At 47.6% G+C, this 15,463-nt stretch overlaps 1 protein-coding gene across 1 annotated transcript; it reads right to left on the bottom strand.

The window, feature by feature from the left end:
- Positions 1-1,550: 1,550 nt before the first annotated feature.
- Positions 1,551-4,640, bottom strand: CCL17 (C-C motif chemokine ligand 17). The gene is made up of 4 exons (XM_049787404.1): positions 4,571-4,640; positions 2,577-2,694; positions 2,151-2,256; positions 1,551-1,589 (listed from the first exon to the last, which is right to left on the bottom strand). The coding sequence occupies exons 1-4, from the start codon at positions 4,638-4,640 to the stop codon at positions 1,551-1,553; spliced, it is 333 nt and encodes a 110-aa protein (XP_049643361.1).
- Between the last annotated feature and the right edge of the window lie 10,823 nt (positions 4,641-15,463).

Here is a 15,463-nt window from a genome sequence, read left to right as displayed (position 1 = left end):
CTCTACCCACCACAGTGGGGGGAAGTCCTGTAATTTAGGTGGGCTTTTACATACGAAAAGAGGAGGAGGTTAAGGAAAAAGAAAACTGGGGGAAGGATTCACTTTATAGTGCTGAAAAGGATAAAGCTCCAGAGTCAAATCAAATCAAATTAAATCAAAATTAAACCAAAATTCACTCTGAGGAATTTCTATGTGATCTAGAAATTTTTAGTGTAGGGAAGGGTTTTTTTTGGGGGGGGGTGGGGGAAGATGAAGGTGCCAGGTACTTAATTACTTCATGACTTGGGGAAACCTATTGTAAGTCCTGTTTTTCAATTCATCCATCAAACAAGGAAGCAGAAAGATGTTACATCACTTGCCTTTGGCCACACAGTAGCTGCCAGCATGCAGATTCAAGCATGTGCTCCAGTGCTTTGGCATCTCTCCCACTTTCCCTTACCTCCCCTTTTATGTTCCTGAAACTTACCCCCCCCCCTTTTTTATTGTTAATTTTGTGAGGAGAGGGCACATCTGGCTTTGCTAAGGCCTTACTCCTGGCTGGACTCCTGGCTCACTCCTGGCAGGACTAAGGGAACTGTATGAGATGCCAGGGATTGAACCCAAGTCACCTTACCATATGTATAATCTCTCCAGCCCAATATCCATCCTTCTAGTTTTTAAATACCACTTCTCCAGGGAGAGCTTTCTCTCAACCCTAGGTTTGGGTGCTCCTGTTTCTCCCCCAGCATCTGGCAGGTATCCCTCAATGTTGCAGTAGCCTCACATTGAGGCCATTCTCTCTACTAGCACCCAATTTGAGGAACCCCAACTGTCTGTTTTACACTCTCATCTCGATGCTTTCCATACCCTGGTTATACAGCAGTAAGTGTACACTAGTTCCACTACCCTTCCATGGGGTATGAGTGTATGTGTTGAGATTCTCAATCTGTATCATCAGTAACACTCAAAAAAAAGGGACAGAAATTAGAAATAAACTCATTTGGGGGCCGGAGAGATAGCATGGAGGTAAGGCATTTGCCTTCCATGCAAAAGGTCAGTGGTTCGAATCCCGGCATCCCATATGGTCCCCTGAGCCTGCCAGGAGCGATTTCTGAGTGTAGAGCCAGGAGTAACCCCTGAGCGCTGCCAGGTGTGACCCCCCCAAAAAAAAAAAGAAATAAACTCATTTGACTCTATATGTTACTATTTTGGGGGGGGTTGTTTTCAGGGTCACACCCAATGGTACTCAGGGCTTATCCCTGGCTCTGTGCCCAAAGACCACTCCTGACAGGGCTTGTGGACCAGATGGGGTATCAGGGAATCAAACTGGGGTCAGCTGCATAGAAAATAAGTGCTCCCTACCTGGGTACACTGCTGGGGTATAGCACAGAAGCCAAAAGTAAAATAAAAGAAACAACTCAGGTTTTGTGTTTGGGGTCTGTACCACATGCTCAGATAGCAAAAGATTCCTTGGAAGAGAAAGAAGAGTAGGAAGAGAATCCGGCATACAGCAGGTACCCTGGGAAGGATTCCCCTGACTTGTACAATTGTTTGATTGGAGTCCTTCAGGGTCATGTCCTGAGGGGAGGAGTGTCGGGAGGATTTGGGTCCTGCAAGAATACAGGGTGCAGTGGGGACTGTATGCAGTGAGTCCTGGGGACTGTGTGTGGGTGTGGGGAGAAGCTGCCTGAGCCCACAGGCCAGGGGGCTTCCCGGCATTCTGTAGAATGGGGGGGGGCAGGTAGACACATGGAGGAACTGGTTATAGAGACCTTGGGAGCCTTAGTGTCCTCTGAAGGGTGCAGAGCTGTGGCTCATGGGAAATGAGGGCTGGTCTGGATGGGGGTGTCAGCAGGATTGATAAAGCAGGAGAGACCCTGCCAGCCCTGCCCTAAATCCCCATTGCCTTTATGCTTGAAGGGGAGCAGGCACCTCTTCACCCTGCCCCTGATCCCTCACAGGAGCCCTCACTCCTGCACCCATGGCCCTTCTGAGCCTCAGTTTGCCTTTCAGACCTAGACATAATGGCCCAGATGCTTGTCAAGACAGGCTGGAACACAAGGAATATGTAGACCTCAGTGAGGAGAAAAGTTTTAATGTCTCAGGATAGAGGCTGGAGGGGTCCTGGGGCTCAGGGGTGCTCCCGAAGGAAGATAAGGGGACTCCTGTACCCCGAATCCTCGTGATTTCATGACTCGCTTCAAATGGGTCAAAGCCTTCTTCACCTGCTTGTCCTGGGGGTCTGAACAGATGCGCCAGCCCTGGATGGTGACGAACCTGTGTGAGAAGACCGCAGGGTGTCGGGCTGGGCAGGAAGGGCTGTCTCTGGGCTCCTGCACTCTGTGGGTTCCCAGAGAACCAGGGCTGCACCCCAATCTCTTGGCTGGGCCCAGTCAGCTGGAGAGATTGGCCAGTGCATTCTTAGGGTGTTCTGATATTTCAGGTCATTGGTTCCCCCCAAATCAGTGGTGAGTTAGAGGGTCTTCTGGTGGGGGAGTAACAGGAACTGCCCCGAGGATTAGGGTCCAGGACTCTACTTGCTCCCTCTCCCTTTCCTGCTGAACCCCCAAGAGCTAGAGGCAGGGCAGGCGGCTCACACGATGGCATCTCGGGGACACTCCTCGGATGTCCTGTACCAGGTTGTCAGCCTCCGCAAGGGGAGCCGGCCTCTGAAGTAGTCCCGGCAGCACTCTCTGCCCACGTTGGTGGCTCGTGCTAAAGAAAAGATGTAGTAGCAGATGTATATGTGTGTGTGTGTGTGTGTGACCATATGCGTGTGTGTGTGTGATTGTGTGTAAATGTGGGAGTGTGTGAGTATAAGAGTGCATGTCTGTGTGCAAGTGTGTGTGTGTGTGTGTATGTTTGTATAGTGTGGGTAGCTCCATAGGTGTGTTTGGGGGATCGTGTGTTGTCTGTGCATGGTTGGGTCTATGTTTCTGTGTAGGAGGTATGAGGGTATATATGTGTGTCGTATCTGTATGCATGCTCCTATGTAAGTTGGGAAGGTTGTGTACATGCCTGGCTAAGTGCATGTCTGTATTTGGGAGGGTTGTGTGCATGCACCTGTCTATTCAGGAGGGTTGTGAAGAGTGAATCTGCATTCTCTCTTTCTGTCCACATATGTGTGTGTGAGGTTTGCATGTGCTGGAGTGTATTCATGTGTCAGTGTGTATGTGCGTGTGTGTGGACTCTGCCTGCAGATCAAATGCATATCTGGGGGGGGTTTTGCCAGGCACTGTGTGTGCCCACACTCAGATGCCAGCCTGAGTTGCCAGGGGTTAACTTGGGCATGGCTCTGGGCTGACCTTGGCCTGTAGTCATCCATGTCCCCTCCCAATGCCTGAATCAGACCCAGTTCCTGCCCCATTTCACAACTGAGGAGGTTAGGAAGACACTCTCCTAGGCTATTTTCTCTTGGCCATCCATAGGAGATGGTGGCTGTGGCATTGGTTACTCCACACCCTCTCCTGGGAAGCCTCAAGGGGGCCCTAACCATCTCAGGGTGAGGTTTGGGGGACTCCCAGGGCTTGGTGGCGGAAGTGCCAGCAGCCATGCAGCACTGTGAAGCACATCAAAGGCTGTGGGCGTGTTGCCACGTGGGCCACCAACCAGCTTGGTTTCCATAGTAGCGACCAGATTCAGCCTTTTTTTCCTCCAGGAATATAAAAATCTCTTGTCAGAGGCACCAGGAACCAATTCTCCTGCTTTTGTGCCGCTCCTCTTATGGTATAATAAGACCCACTAATAAACCCTAGGCTGACACATGCTTGCGAGAATTGTCTGTGGTTCCTCATTGTTTCATGTCACCAGTTTATCATGGCTCCCAACCACTAATAGTCAGGGGTTCCAGCATTGTATCCTGTACCAAACTGGTCCCCAAGCAGCAGGGTGATGTTTTCACTGTTATCAATGCCACCATCTTCTTCACCAACCTCCTCACTGTCACTACTACCATCACCATATATCTTCAGTGTCTTCACCTCTGAGACCACCACCTTACTTGTAATTGCTATCACCACCTTCACCATTGTCACCTCCATAACCACTCTCATCACCCCCATTCCCCTGCTTCTCCCATGGATCACCTTTTAAATTTCTATTACTCCCAACCTCTCTCGCATCTATAATTTTTTTGGGGGTGGGGACCACACCTATTGATGCTCAGGTGTTATTCCTGATTCTTCACTCAGGGATCACTCCTGGCAGTGCACAGGGGACCATATGGTGTGCTGGGTTGGCTGTGTGTAAGACAAGTGTCCTACCTGATGTACTATTTCTCACATCTTTGTGGGAACAAGTGGGGTGTAAATAGCACAAATGTGTCAGGAGCCAGAGAGCTAGTACAGTGGACAAAGCTCTTGCCTTGCATGTGGCTGACCTGGTTTTGATCCCTGGTATCACATATGATCCCTTGAACCCCTACAGGACTGATCCCTGAGCACATTTGGCTGTGGCCCCAAAACAAACAAACAAGAATACAAATCCATCTGTAATAACAAAAATGTGTTTGTTGTTGTGGTCTCGGGGCCCATCCCTCCTGTTTCCAGTTCTCTTTTTTCAGTTTTCCAGTTCTCCCTTTTCCAGTTCTCACCTGCTTGGCTGTCCTGCAGAGATGTCCCCAAGAGGAGAAGAATGGAGAGCAGCCACTTCTGGGGGAGCATGGTGTCAGGAGCCTTGGATCTCTGCAGTGGTCTCTGCTTTGGGGAGACAAGAGTGAGCAGCACATGTGGGGTGGCCTATTTAACCTCTGTGGGGTTCTTGTACCACCTACTGTGAGTCCTGGAGTTCAGAGAATCTGGCAGGATTTCAGCAGAAATCCAGGCCTGGAGTGTTTGTGGCTTTCCAGAGAATAAGGGTTCGTGGACAGAGCAGATCTGGGTGTCCAGCCTGCAGGGGCCCACTTCTCCTTTCATGTAGGGATGCTTCTTTCTCTATTAGCAGAACCGAAAAGTGGTGGTTCAGCTGGGCTGTCCCTGCTGGGGGCTGAGATGTCTGTGGCCTGGTGGCCCCCTTGTCCCCTGCTCTAGCAGGACAGTTTACAGCCCAGAGGACAGAGGAACGTATTCTCCTCAGCTGGGTCAGCACACCAAGTCCGAGCCCCGGCCTTTCCCACTTTAGTGCTAGTCTGTGCCTGAGAGGTGAGATGGGAGTTAGGATGCCCCTGCCGTTGGTCCCCCCATCAGTCATTAGGAAGAGGCCATGGGTCCTTGCAGGGCTCAGAGTGCTGCATATGTGGTTAGTGGCCTGCCAGGAGGGCCCTCAGCTGACTTCTGGTCAGTTCTGGACCTCAAGAGTCCTGAGTGAGTTTGTCTAAGGGGGTGTTGGCCCTGCCTGTGCCAGGTAGGTTGCGGGTGGTCAGGCAACCCTGGACTTTGATTCTGACAGGGAGGCTTCAGAACTGAATCCAGCCTGTCCCCAAGATGCCAAGGCAGCTCAGAAGGATAGTATGGGGGTACCCTGGTCCTCTCATGAAAATCACTGTTAGGGGGCCGGGCGGTGGCGCAAGAGGTAAGGTGCCTGCCTTGCCTGCGCTAGCCTTGGACGGACCAGAGTTCGATCCCCCGGCGTCCCATATGGTCCCCCAAGCCAGGAGCAACTTCTGAACGCATAGCCAGGAGTAACCCCTGAGCGTTACCGGTGTGGCCCAAAAACCAAAACCAAACAAACAAACAAAAACCTTTAAAAAAAAAAGAAAATCACTGTTAGTAGATTTTTAGGGGTGACCCAACTTGCCCTGAATCATCCTAAACCATTGTACTCTGGGCCATGAACTGGACAGCCAAGGGAAAATATTCTTCTTCCACTTCCTCCTTCTTCTCCCCAGGACCCACTTCTGGGGCTGTAGACAGGTCCCCAGTTACAGCTCACTGTACCCTGGAGTGAGTCTCCAAGCATCTCTAGGCCTATGTATCATCTGTGTATTGTCCAGGGGTGCAGCTCCTGCCAAGACGGCAGGTATGGGTGTCTTCCCTTCTCATTTTTTCTTCCCTGTCAGCTTGTGCAGCAGATGGAGAGGGCCCTGCCTTGACTCAGCTTTACTGCCAGCTTCCTGCAGAAGGGGCATCCCCTGTATCCCACTAAGCACATAGTAGTACCCCCTGCCTGTCTGAGGGGCTGGAGCGGTGCCCTCTGGACCTGGCAGTGAGGGAAGCTCTAAGACCCTGAGGAGTTTGGGGGCTCCGCGGGAGAGGTTCAGGGTCCCCGTCTCTGTTGTGCTCCCCAAGGTGTTCCTGCCTTTTTTGTGTTTCCAAGTCCTTTGCCCAGGGCATTTGCTCTCTGTCTTGTGGCTTCTCCTGTCTAGGGACCACCAAGGTGCTTCTGTGCTGGACAACAGCAGGCCGTTAACAGCAACGAGGTGTCCCCAAACCCCACTGTCAGGGAAAGTCCAGCCCCTCAGTCGGCCACCCACTTAGAACTTTTCTCTGGAAGGGTCCAAATTCCCCTGTCCTTCTAGGGAACAGCAGCTGTTGGCTGGCACAAGCAGACTAACTGAAGAGGGAAGGAGGAGCAGTGTGGGCCTGGCAGGAGCTGTGGGTGCAGAGACCCTCAGTGGGGTGACAGCGGACTGGGGAGGGGACAGGTCCAACCCACAAGGGACTCTAGAGGCTGGCTTCTGGCCAGAGAGAACTCAGAAGGCTGCTTGGAAGGGATGTGCAGGAACTGGATCCTGGGCTCCTCCAGGGCAGAACAAGAGAATAGGGGTGCAGAGGACGTGGGGGTCACCGTGAGGGTTACCAGGCAAGCCCATATGCATGGACCCCTGTGCCTCTAGCCCAGTGCCTGCTGTACTGCCAGTGAGATTCGGCTGAGACACACGGGATGGCAGACAAGCCCAACCCAGTCTGCTAGGTTCTCCCAGTTCTCAGTTCTCCCAGCCAGGGCCTGAATTCTTAGGGGTGTTTCAGATGGAATGCCCTGCCATCGGGCTGTGTACACGGGAGGTCCGTGGGAGTAACCAGGAATGCTTCCTGGAGGAGGTGGAAGTGAGATAGGGGCAGGGCTCTGGCTGGAGGTAAGCCAAAGGAAAAAATAATGAAGCCCTTTAGGAGAAGTGGGTCAAAGGGGAGGAGCCATGAGCATGACTCTGAGTCCCCATACTTCTGAGTCAGCCATCGCTGCACCTGCTACCACCATTGCCCCAGGGGTTCACCTCCTGTGTTATTATTTATTGATTGGTTTCTTGAACTATACCAAGTGATGCTCAGGGGTTACTCCTGACGCCACTGCTCAGGAATCACTCCCAGCAGTGGCTTTTCACTTCGTGGTATCTTTCTGACAAAAGCCAAACTGCTCTTTCTTTCTTTCTTTCTTTCTTTCTTTCTTTCTTTCTTTCTTTCTTTCTTTCTTTCTTTCTTTCTTTCTTTCTTTCTTTCTTTCTTTCTTTCTTTCTTTCTTTCTTTCTTTCTTTCTTTCTTTCTTTCTTTCTTTCTTTCTTTCTTTCTTTCTTTCTTTCTTTCTTTCTTTCTTTCTTTCTTTCTTTCTTTCTTTCTTTCTTTCTTTCTTTCTTTCTTTCTTTCTTTCTTTCTTTCTTTCTTTCTTTCTCTCTTTCTTTCTTTCTTTCTTTCTTTCTTTTTCTCTCTCTCTCTCTTTCTTTCTTTCTTTCTTTCTTTCTTTCTTTCTTTCTTTCTTTCTTTCTTTCTTTCTTTCTTTCTTTCTTTCTTTCTTTCTTTCTTTCTTTCTTTCTTTCTTTCTTTCTTCCTTTCTTCCTTTCTTCTTTCTTCCTTTCTTCCTTTCTTCCTTTCTTCCTTTCTTCCTTCCTTCCTTCCTTCCTTCCTTCCTTCCTTCCTTCCTTCCTTCCTTCCTTCCTTCCTTCCTTCCTTCCTTCCTTCCTTCCTTCCTTCCTTCCTTCCTTCCTTCCTTCCTTCCTTCCTTTCTTTCTTTCTTCTTTCCTTCCTTCCTTCCTTCTTTCTTCCTTTTTTTTTATTTCTTTTTCATTTGTTTGTTTTTGGTCACTCCTGGTTCTGCACTCAGAAATCGTTCCTGGCAGGCTCAGGGAATGGGAACCATATGGGATGCCAGGAATTGAACCAGGGTCTATCCAGGGTTGGCCACATGCAAGGCAAACACTTTACCGCTGTGCTATTGCTCAGGCCCCTGTTCTTTCTTTCTTTCTTTCTTTTTTTTGGTTTTTGGGCCACACCCGGTGACGCTCAGGGGTTACTCCTGGCTATGCACTCAGAAGTCACTCCTGGCTTGGGGGACCATATGGGACGCCGGGGGATCGAACCGCGGTCCGTCCGAGGCTCCGTCCGAGGCTAGCGCAGGCAAGGCAGGCACCTTACCTTTAGCGCCACCGTCCGGCCCCTGTTCTTTCTTTCTTTCTTTTTTTACTTTCTTTTTTAAGTTTTTTAAAAGCTTTATTTATTTATTTATTTATTTATTTATTTATTTATTTATTTATTTATTTGATTTATTGGTTTTTGAGTCACACCCAGAGATGTTCAGAAGTTGCTCCAGGTTCTGTGCTCAGAAATTGATTCTGGCAGGGGCAGGGAAACATATGGAATACCAGGAATCAAACCAGGGTCTATGCTAGGTTGACCATGTGCAAGGCAAACACCATTATCACTATACTATCACTCCAGTCCCCATGCCCCTGTTTTTTCTTTATTAAACCAAAACCAATCCACCAGAAGCGGGAAGTGAGTCAAGTGATACAGAAGGACTTTTACATATCAAAGGGCTAGGTGAAAAGAAAAGAGGAAATTGGGGGAACACCTTTGTTTTGGGTTAATAGTCGAAGAACCAACTTCTGCTTTCATTGATCTTTCTAATTGTTTTTTGAGTTTTGACTTTGTTGATTTCTGCTCTCAGCTTTGTTATTTCCTTCTGTCTCCCTACTTTTGGTTCCTTTTGTTGAACACTTTCTAATTCTATTAGTTGCATCATTAAGCTATTCAGGTATGCCCCTTCTTCCTTCCTGATGTGTGCTTGCAAAGCTATAAATTTTCCTCTCAGAACTGCTTTTTCTGTGTCCCATAGGTTCTGATAGTTTGTGTTTTTATTGTCATTTGTTTTCAGGAAAGTTTTGATTTCCTCTTTAATTTCATTTCGGACCCACTGGTTGTTCAGTATTAGGCTGTTTAATTTTCAGGTGTTAAACTTTTTCCTCTGTGTTCACATATAATTTCAGAGCCTTGTGGTCAGTGAAGGTAGCCTGTAAAATTTCTATTCTTTTGATATTATGAAGCTATGTTTTATGTGCCAGCATGTAGTCTATTCTGGATAATGACCCATGTAGATTGGAGAAGAATGTGTATCCAGGTTTCTGGGGGTGGAGTGTCCTATATATATCTACTAGGTCTCTTTCTTCCATTTCTCTTTTCAGGTTTAGTATGTTTTTGTTGGGTTTCAGTCTGGTTGACCTGTCAAGTGTTGACAAAGCCATGTTGAGGTCTCCCACGATTATTGTGTTGTTACTGATATCCTTTTTCTGATTTGTCAACAATTGTATTAAATATTTTGCTGGCCCCTCATTCGGTGCATATATGTTTAGGAGAGTGATTTCTTCCCTTGATTAATACAAAATATCCATCTTTGTTCCTTACAACTTTTCTAAGTATAAAGTTTACATCATCTGATATTAGTATGGCCACTCCAGCTTTTTTATGGGTGTTGTTTGCTTGGATGATTTTCCTCCAGCCTTTTATTTTATGTTTGTTCTGACTATTCAACCAATATCCATCAGATAAGGGGCTAATATCCAAAATATATAAGGCACTGGCAGAACTTTACAAGAAAAAAAAACTCTAATCCCATCAAAAAATGGGGAGAAGAAATGGACAATTTGATAAAGAAAAAATACAAATGGCCAAAAGGCAGATGAAAAAATGTTCCACATCACTAATCATCAAGGAGATGCAAATCAAAACAACTATGATGTTCCACCTCACACCATAAAGATTGGCATCACAAAGAATGAGAACAAGCAGTGTTGATGGGGATGTGGAGAGAAAGGAACTCTTATCTACTGCTGGTGGGAATGCCATCATGTCCAACCTTTATGGAAAACAATATGGAGATTCCTCCAAAAACCGGAAATTGAGCTCCCATACGATCCAGCTATACCACTCCTAGGAATATACCCTAGGAACACAAAAATAGAATACAAAAATCCCTTTCTTGGCCCGGAGAGATAGCACAGCAGCGTTTGCCTTGCAAGCAGCTGATCCAGGACCAAAGGTGGTTGGTTCGAATCCCGGTGTCCCATATGATCCCCCGTGCCTGCCAGGAGCTATTTCTGAGCAGACAGCCAGGAGTAACCCCTGAGAACCGCCGGGTGTGGGCCCCCCCCCCCAAAAAAAATCCCTTTCTTACACCTAAATTTATTGCTGCACTATTTACCATAGCAAGACTCTGGAAACAGCCAAGATGACCTTCAACAGATGAATGGCTAAAAAAACTGTGGTATATGTGATATACACAATGGAATATTATGCAGCCATCAGGAGAGATGAAGTCATGAAATTTTCCTATACATGGATGTACCTGGAATCTATTATGCTGAGTGAAATAAGTCAGAGAGAGAGAGAGAGAGAAAGATGCAGAATGGTCTTACTCATCTATGGGTTTTAAGAAAAATGAAAGACAGTCTTGCAATAATTTTCAGAGACAAAAGAGAGGAGGGCTGGAAGTTTCAGCTCACCTCACGAAGCTCACCACAAAGAATGATGAGTTTAGTTAGAGAAATAACTACATTGAGAACTATCCTATCAATGAGAATGTATGAGGGAAATAGAAAGCCTGTCTAGAGTACAGGCAGGGGTGGGGTGGGGAGGAGGGAGATTTGGGACATTGGTGATGGGAATGTTGCACTGGTGATGGGGAGTGTTCTTTACATGACAGAAACCCAACCACAATCATGTTTGTAATCAAAGTGTTTAAATAAGATATTATAAAAATATTATAAAAAAAGAAAAAAACTCCAAAAAACCCTTAACAACATTATGCATTTCCCAGAACTGTGTAAACTATTATTTAACCACTAAAGTTGGATACAAAATTTTTTGTTTGCAGTGGGGCATAGAACAAAACAGTAGCGATTAAAATCTGCAGAAGTAGAACACACAGTTTAACTAGCAATATAGTGACTGGTGCAAATAGGATTGAGAGATTAACCTAGAAGAAAGTTGCAGGAGGTTCTGAAAGCAGCTTCTCAGTTGGGTTTCTGCTGTGTTTGGATCCTCCATCTTCTTTTCCGTTTCAACCTTCTGTAGTAGGCTGTTGAGGTTGTCTGGGACAGAATGGCCTTTGGATCCTGGGCTGGAATCTGCTCATCTCCCTGCTGTTGGTTTTCCTCCAATGGGGCTGTCTCTTTATCTTCTAATCCATAAGTGACCTCGATAAACTGCTGCAGGTTAGAGGGCCGATATCCTTGCATAAAGCATCCTTTGGTAGAAGAAAGGCAGTGGGTCTCGGCCTCTGGGATACTGCTCAGTCTTCAGAAATCTCCCCTTCACTGCCTGCTTCTGTCCCACCTGAGGGGGTCTCTAGGCTGTGTTCAGAATAGGGGCCATGTGCACCGATGTTCCAGTGAAGGGCACAGTTCAACACAGTTCAACTCATGGAAGTCGTCATGATGATTATTCACCAGAGGATCAAATAACTCATCATATTGGGGTCTTTTCAGGTTTCACGGTCACTGTTCAAGTGTTGTATTAATTATTAATTATAAAGTCCTAGTGGGGCCAGAGAGATAGCATGGAGGTAAGGCATTTGCCCTGCATGCAGAAGGACTGTAGTTCGAATCCCGGCATCCCATATGGGATGAGCTTGCCAGGAGCGATTTCTGATTGTAGAGCCAGGAGAAACCCCTGAGCGTTGACCCAAAAACCAAATAAAATAAAATAAAATAAAATAAAGTAAAATAAAATAAAATAAAATAAAGTCCTAGTGGTATGGATGATGGTGAGATCTTTCTTAGCTTGGCCCGGTGCCTACAACCCCTTCGGCCTGCTGGTCTGGCTAAGAAATGATTCACAGGCAGTCAGTTGAAGTTTCAGGAGACATCCAGCTTTATTACAAGGCCCTAATCACCATGTGCTTTTTTCACATAGCCTCTAAGGCTTAGAGTCTAAGCTAAGCTTCTTCCTGCTGCTCTGCATCCATTCTGTGTCTGCTATCTCTCCATACTGCATCTCTCTCTCCCCTTCCCGCAGACATCCCTTAATTACCAACCACAGATCCCTCCCAGCAGTTGGAGGGTCTCACCATCCAAGTGAGATTAGCACATGACATGGTGGGAGGGTAACATTCAAGTGCCAGTTGTAAAATAAATTCCATGAGTTGTGATATACCCTATGAGTGTTTCTACCCCCCAGGCAGATGGATCTGAAGAAGCAGAATTAATAAACCAAGGAGGATTAATAAACCAAGTCAGTAGGGAGAGAATCCTGGAGTCAGTGGCTTTTTTTCACCTCTTAGTATTTCTCTGCCAAAAGCCAAACTGCTCTTTCTTTATTAAACCAATATCAGTCCACCAGGGAGGAGAAGGTCAAGTGATCCAGGTGGGCTTTTACATATCAAAAGGCTAGGTGAAAAGAAAAAAGGAAATTGGGGGAATACCTTTGTTTTGGGTGAATAGCTGGGTGTCATCTTACACTGAGGATCCAACCAGGGTTGGCCCCATGCAAGGCAAGAGCTCTACTCACTGTACCATCTCTGTGGCCTCTCACCCACATTTAGCCACATTTTAGGGCTGGGACAGCTCGATTCCCAGAGCATCTTAGGAAGGCCAGAGGCTTAACAGCCAAGGCCAAGTTCCTCCTGTTTTGCTTGGGGAGCTGCCCTATGAGGGTCCTGAAGACCATCTTCATTCCCCTATCTCTCAGGATGCCCTGACTTCTTGTCTTCGACACTCTCTGCTGAGTTATTGATGGTTGCTGGATGTTCAGAAGATGTTCACTTAGGCTACCCTGCCCTCTTCTCTCCATCAGACCAGTCATTCCACCAATGACTAGACACGAGTTGGCCTCTTGGGCTGTCTGGAATCTGGCCCCTTACCATCCACAATCCTCCCTTTCCCTGCTGGAGCAGACCCCACACTTAGCTCCCAGCTCTCCAAAGCTCAGTTTAATTTCATTCTCCCCCCAATTTAATTCTGAGCCAGATTTCCCTCACAAAAATACCCTCAGGCTCTCCTTCCCACTAAAAAAACACCCCAATGCATCTGCAGTGAGGTAAAATCCATATTCTCCGACCACTTCCCAGCCTCAGGTTCAATTCCCAGCCTCAATCCCCACATCATGTCATTTTGTGAGTCCCCTCTTACTGGGCTGTGCTGGAGTAAAAGTACAAGGTATACAATGCTTACATTCCCTGGGGTCATGTATAATCTTCATCAGGAGTGAGCCCTGACTGCAGGAGTAAGTCCTGAGCTCTGCTGGGTGTGGCCCCCCAAGAAATTCTGGACTCTCGGTGACACTCAAGCTTTTCTGCAGGCTGCTCCCCTACCTGGAATATCTAGAACTCTTAATCCTGTTCCCTAATGCCTTTATTTATTTCACTCCTATCTGTGTCACTAATAACCAGTCTAGGAATCTCACTGTCCTCATTTGTAAGATGGACAACTTGCTCTTTACTTATTATATATTTATTTGTTTTTGGAACATACCCAGCTATATTCAGTAATTACTCTTACTTCTGTGCTCTGAGGACACTATTCAGTATCTGGGATCAAACCTAGGTCAGCTATATGCAAGGCAAGCATCTTCCCCACTGTACTCTCTCTCTCTCTCTGGCCCCTAAAATGGGCAGCTTGAAAGACATTTCCTGGGCCCGGAGAGATAGCACAGCTGCGTTTGCCTTGCAAGCAGCGAATCCAGGACCAAAGGTGGTTGGTTCGAGTCCCGGTGTCCCATATGGTCCCCCGTGCCTGCCAGGAGCTATTTCTTTTTTCTTTTTTTTTTTTTTTTTTTTTTTTTTTAGTTTTTGGGCCACACCCAGCGGTGCTCAGGGGTTACTCCTGGCTGTCTGCTCAGAAATAGCTCCTGGCAGGCACGGGGGACCATATGGGACACCGGGATTCGAACCAACCACCTTTGGTCCTGGATCGGCTGCTTGCAAGGCAAACGCCGCTGTGCTATCTCTCCGGGCCCTATTTCTGAGCAGACAGCCAGGAGTAACCCCTGAGCACCGCCGGGTGTGGCCCAAAAACAAAAAACAAAAAAAAAACAAAAAACAAAAAAAAAAAGAAAGACATTTCCTAGTGGTATTGTAAAAGAATGAGCTCAGATGGTGTGTGCAAACTGTCTTGTCTCTGGGTGGGGGGGTGGGGCAATAAATCTCTTCATCATCTTGGGGAAACCTTTCATTATTATCTTGTTTTATTTTCGGGTCACACCCAATGGTACTCTAAGACTATTCCCAGTTCTGTGCTTGGGAGTCATTCCTGAATGTGTAAGGAGGACCACATGGTTCAAACCTGGCTTCTAGCTCAACCTCAAGTTCTCTCTGGGTCCCAGCTGGCTCTGAACATTCCTTCCTCCTGGGATCTTGTACTTGCTTCTTCCAGGGCTCTCATCTCTGGAATATTCCTGAGCAGCCTCTCAGGATTTACTTCTGTGGGTTCACTTGGCCCTCACTACAGCTCTCTGAGACAAGAATCAGTTCTCTCTATTCTATAGTTAAGGACCCCAGGGCACACCCCAGTGTCTTAGTGGTCATAGGAAGCCAGATAGTAGCTAATGACATAGTGTATGCAGGGCAGGAATGCTGGAGCTTCCTTCCACCCTGGCCCCAAGCTCACGGCATCTACTCAGGCTTTCCTTGGTGTCTATACCCTCATCTCAATCACACAAGCCAAATCTCCCTCCTTTCTTACAGAGGCCTTGGCTTGTGGAGTCTGACCTTGGCTCCCAAGACTCAGCAATCTGTGCTTCCGTGGTTTGTTCAGCCCCAAGAACAAGAAAGGCAGGACAGACCTTCCCCAAGCAGCTTCCCCTTTCCTCTGGGGCTGTGTCATTTCTCACCTTCCTGCTATCCCACTGGCCCAGAACTCCCCTTTTTCAGACCCCAGGGCGCGCAGACAATTGGACAGCATGGTCTTCTCCTCTTTCCTCCTGCCCACTGGCTCTGTCCCATTCTCTGCCCCAGCTCTCAGCCCATTGACGTCTCTCCTGCCCCAGCCTCAGTTTCCACATCAACAAAAGGAAAGGGAGTATTGTCACTGCCAGCGAAGGCTTGGGATTGCAGCCACCACCCAGAGCCTATATCTGGCACCAGCTTGCGTGTTCCTGTCTTTAAATATCATCTATACGCCAGTGACTCCCCAGCTTCTCTTGCAAACCCCAGACTGCTGCCTCTGCTGCCTACTCAAGGTGTCAACTCCACCCGAATCTTCGGCTGCGTTCCTGGTTCCGTCCACCCCCGAACCTGCTCACCTCCCTCCCCCCTTTGCCAGCCTCTTCCTTCCGGGTTCACGAGCCAGAAAGCCTGGGCGCTGTCCCTGGCGTTCTTTCTCTCTGGTCCCCACTTCCTTCTGCAA

Source organism: Suncus etruscus, chromosome 14 (assembly GCF_024139225.1).
Source record: "Suncus etruscus isolate mSunEtr1 chromosome 14, mSunEtr1.pri.cur, whole genome shotgun sequence".
NCBI classification, from domain to species: domain Eukaryota; kingdom Metazoa; phylum Chordata; class Mammalia; order Eulipotyphla; family Soricidae; genus Suncus; species Suncus etruscus.
Note: the sequence above shows the minus strand (reverse complement) of the source record. Positions and strands in the feature narration are given on the sequence as shown.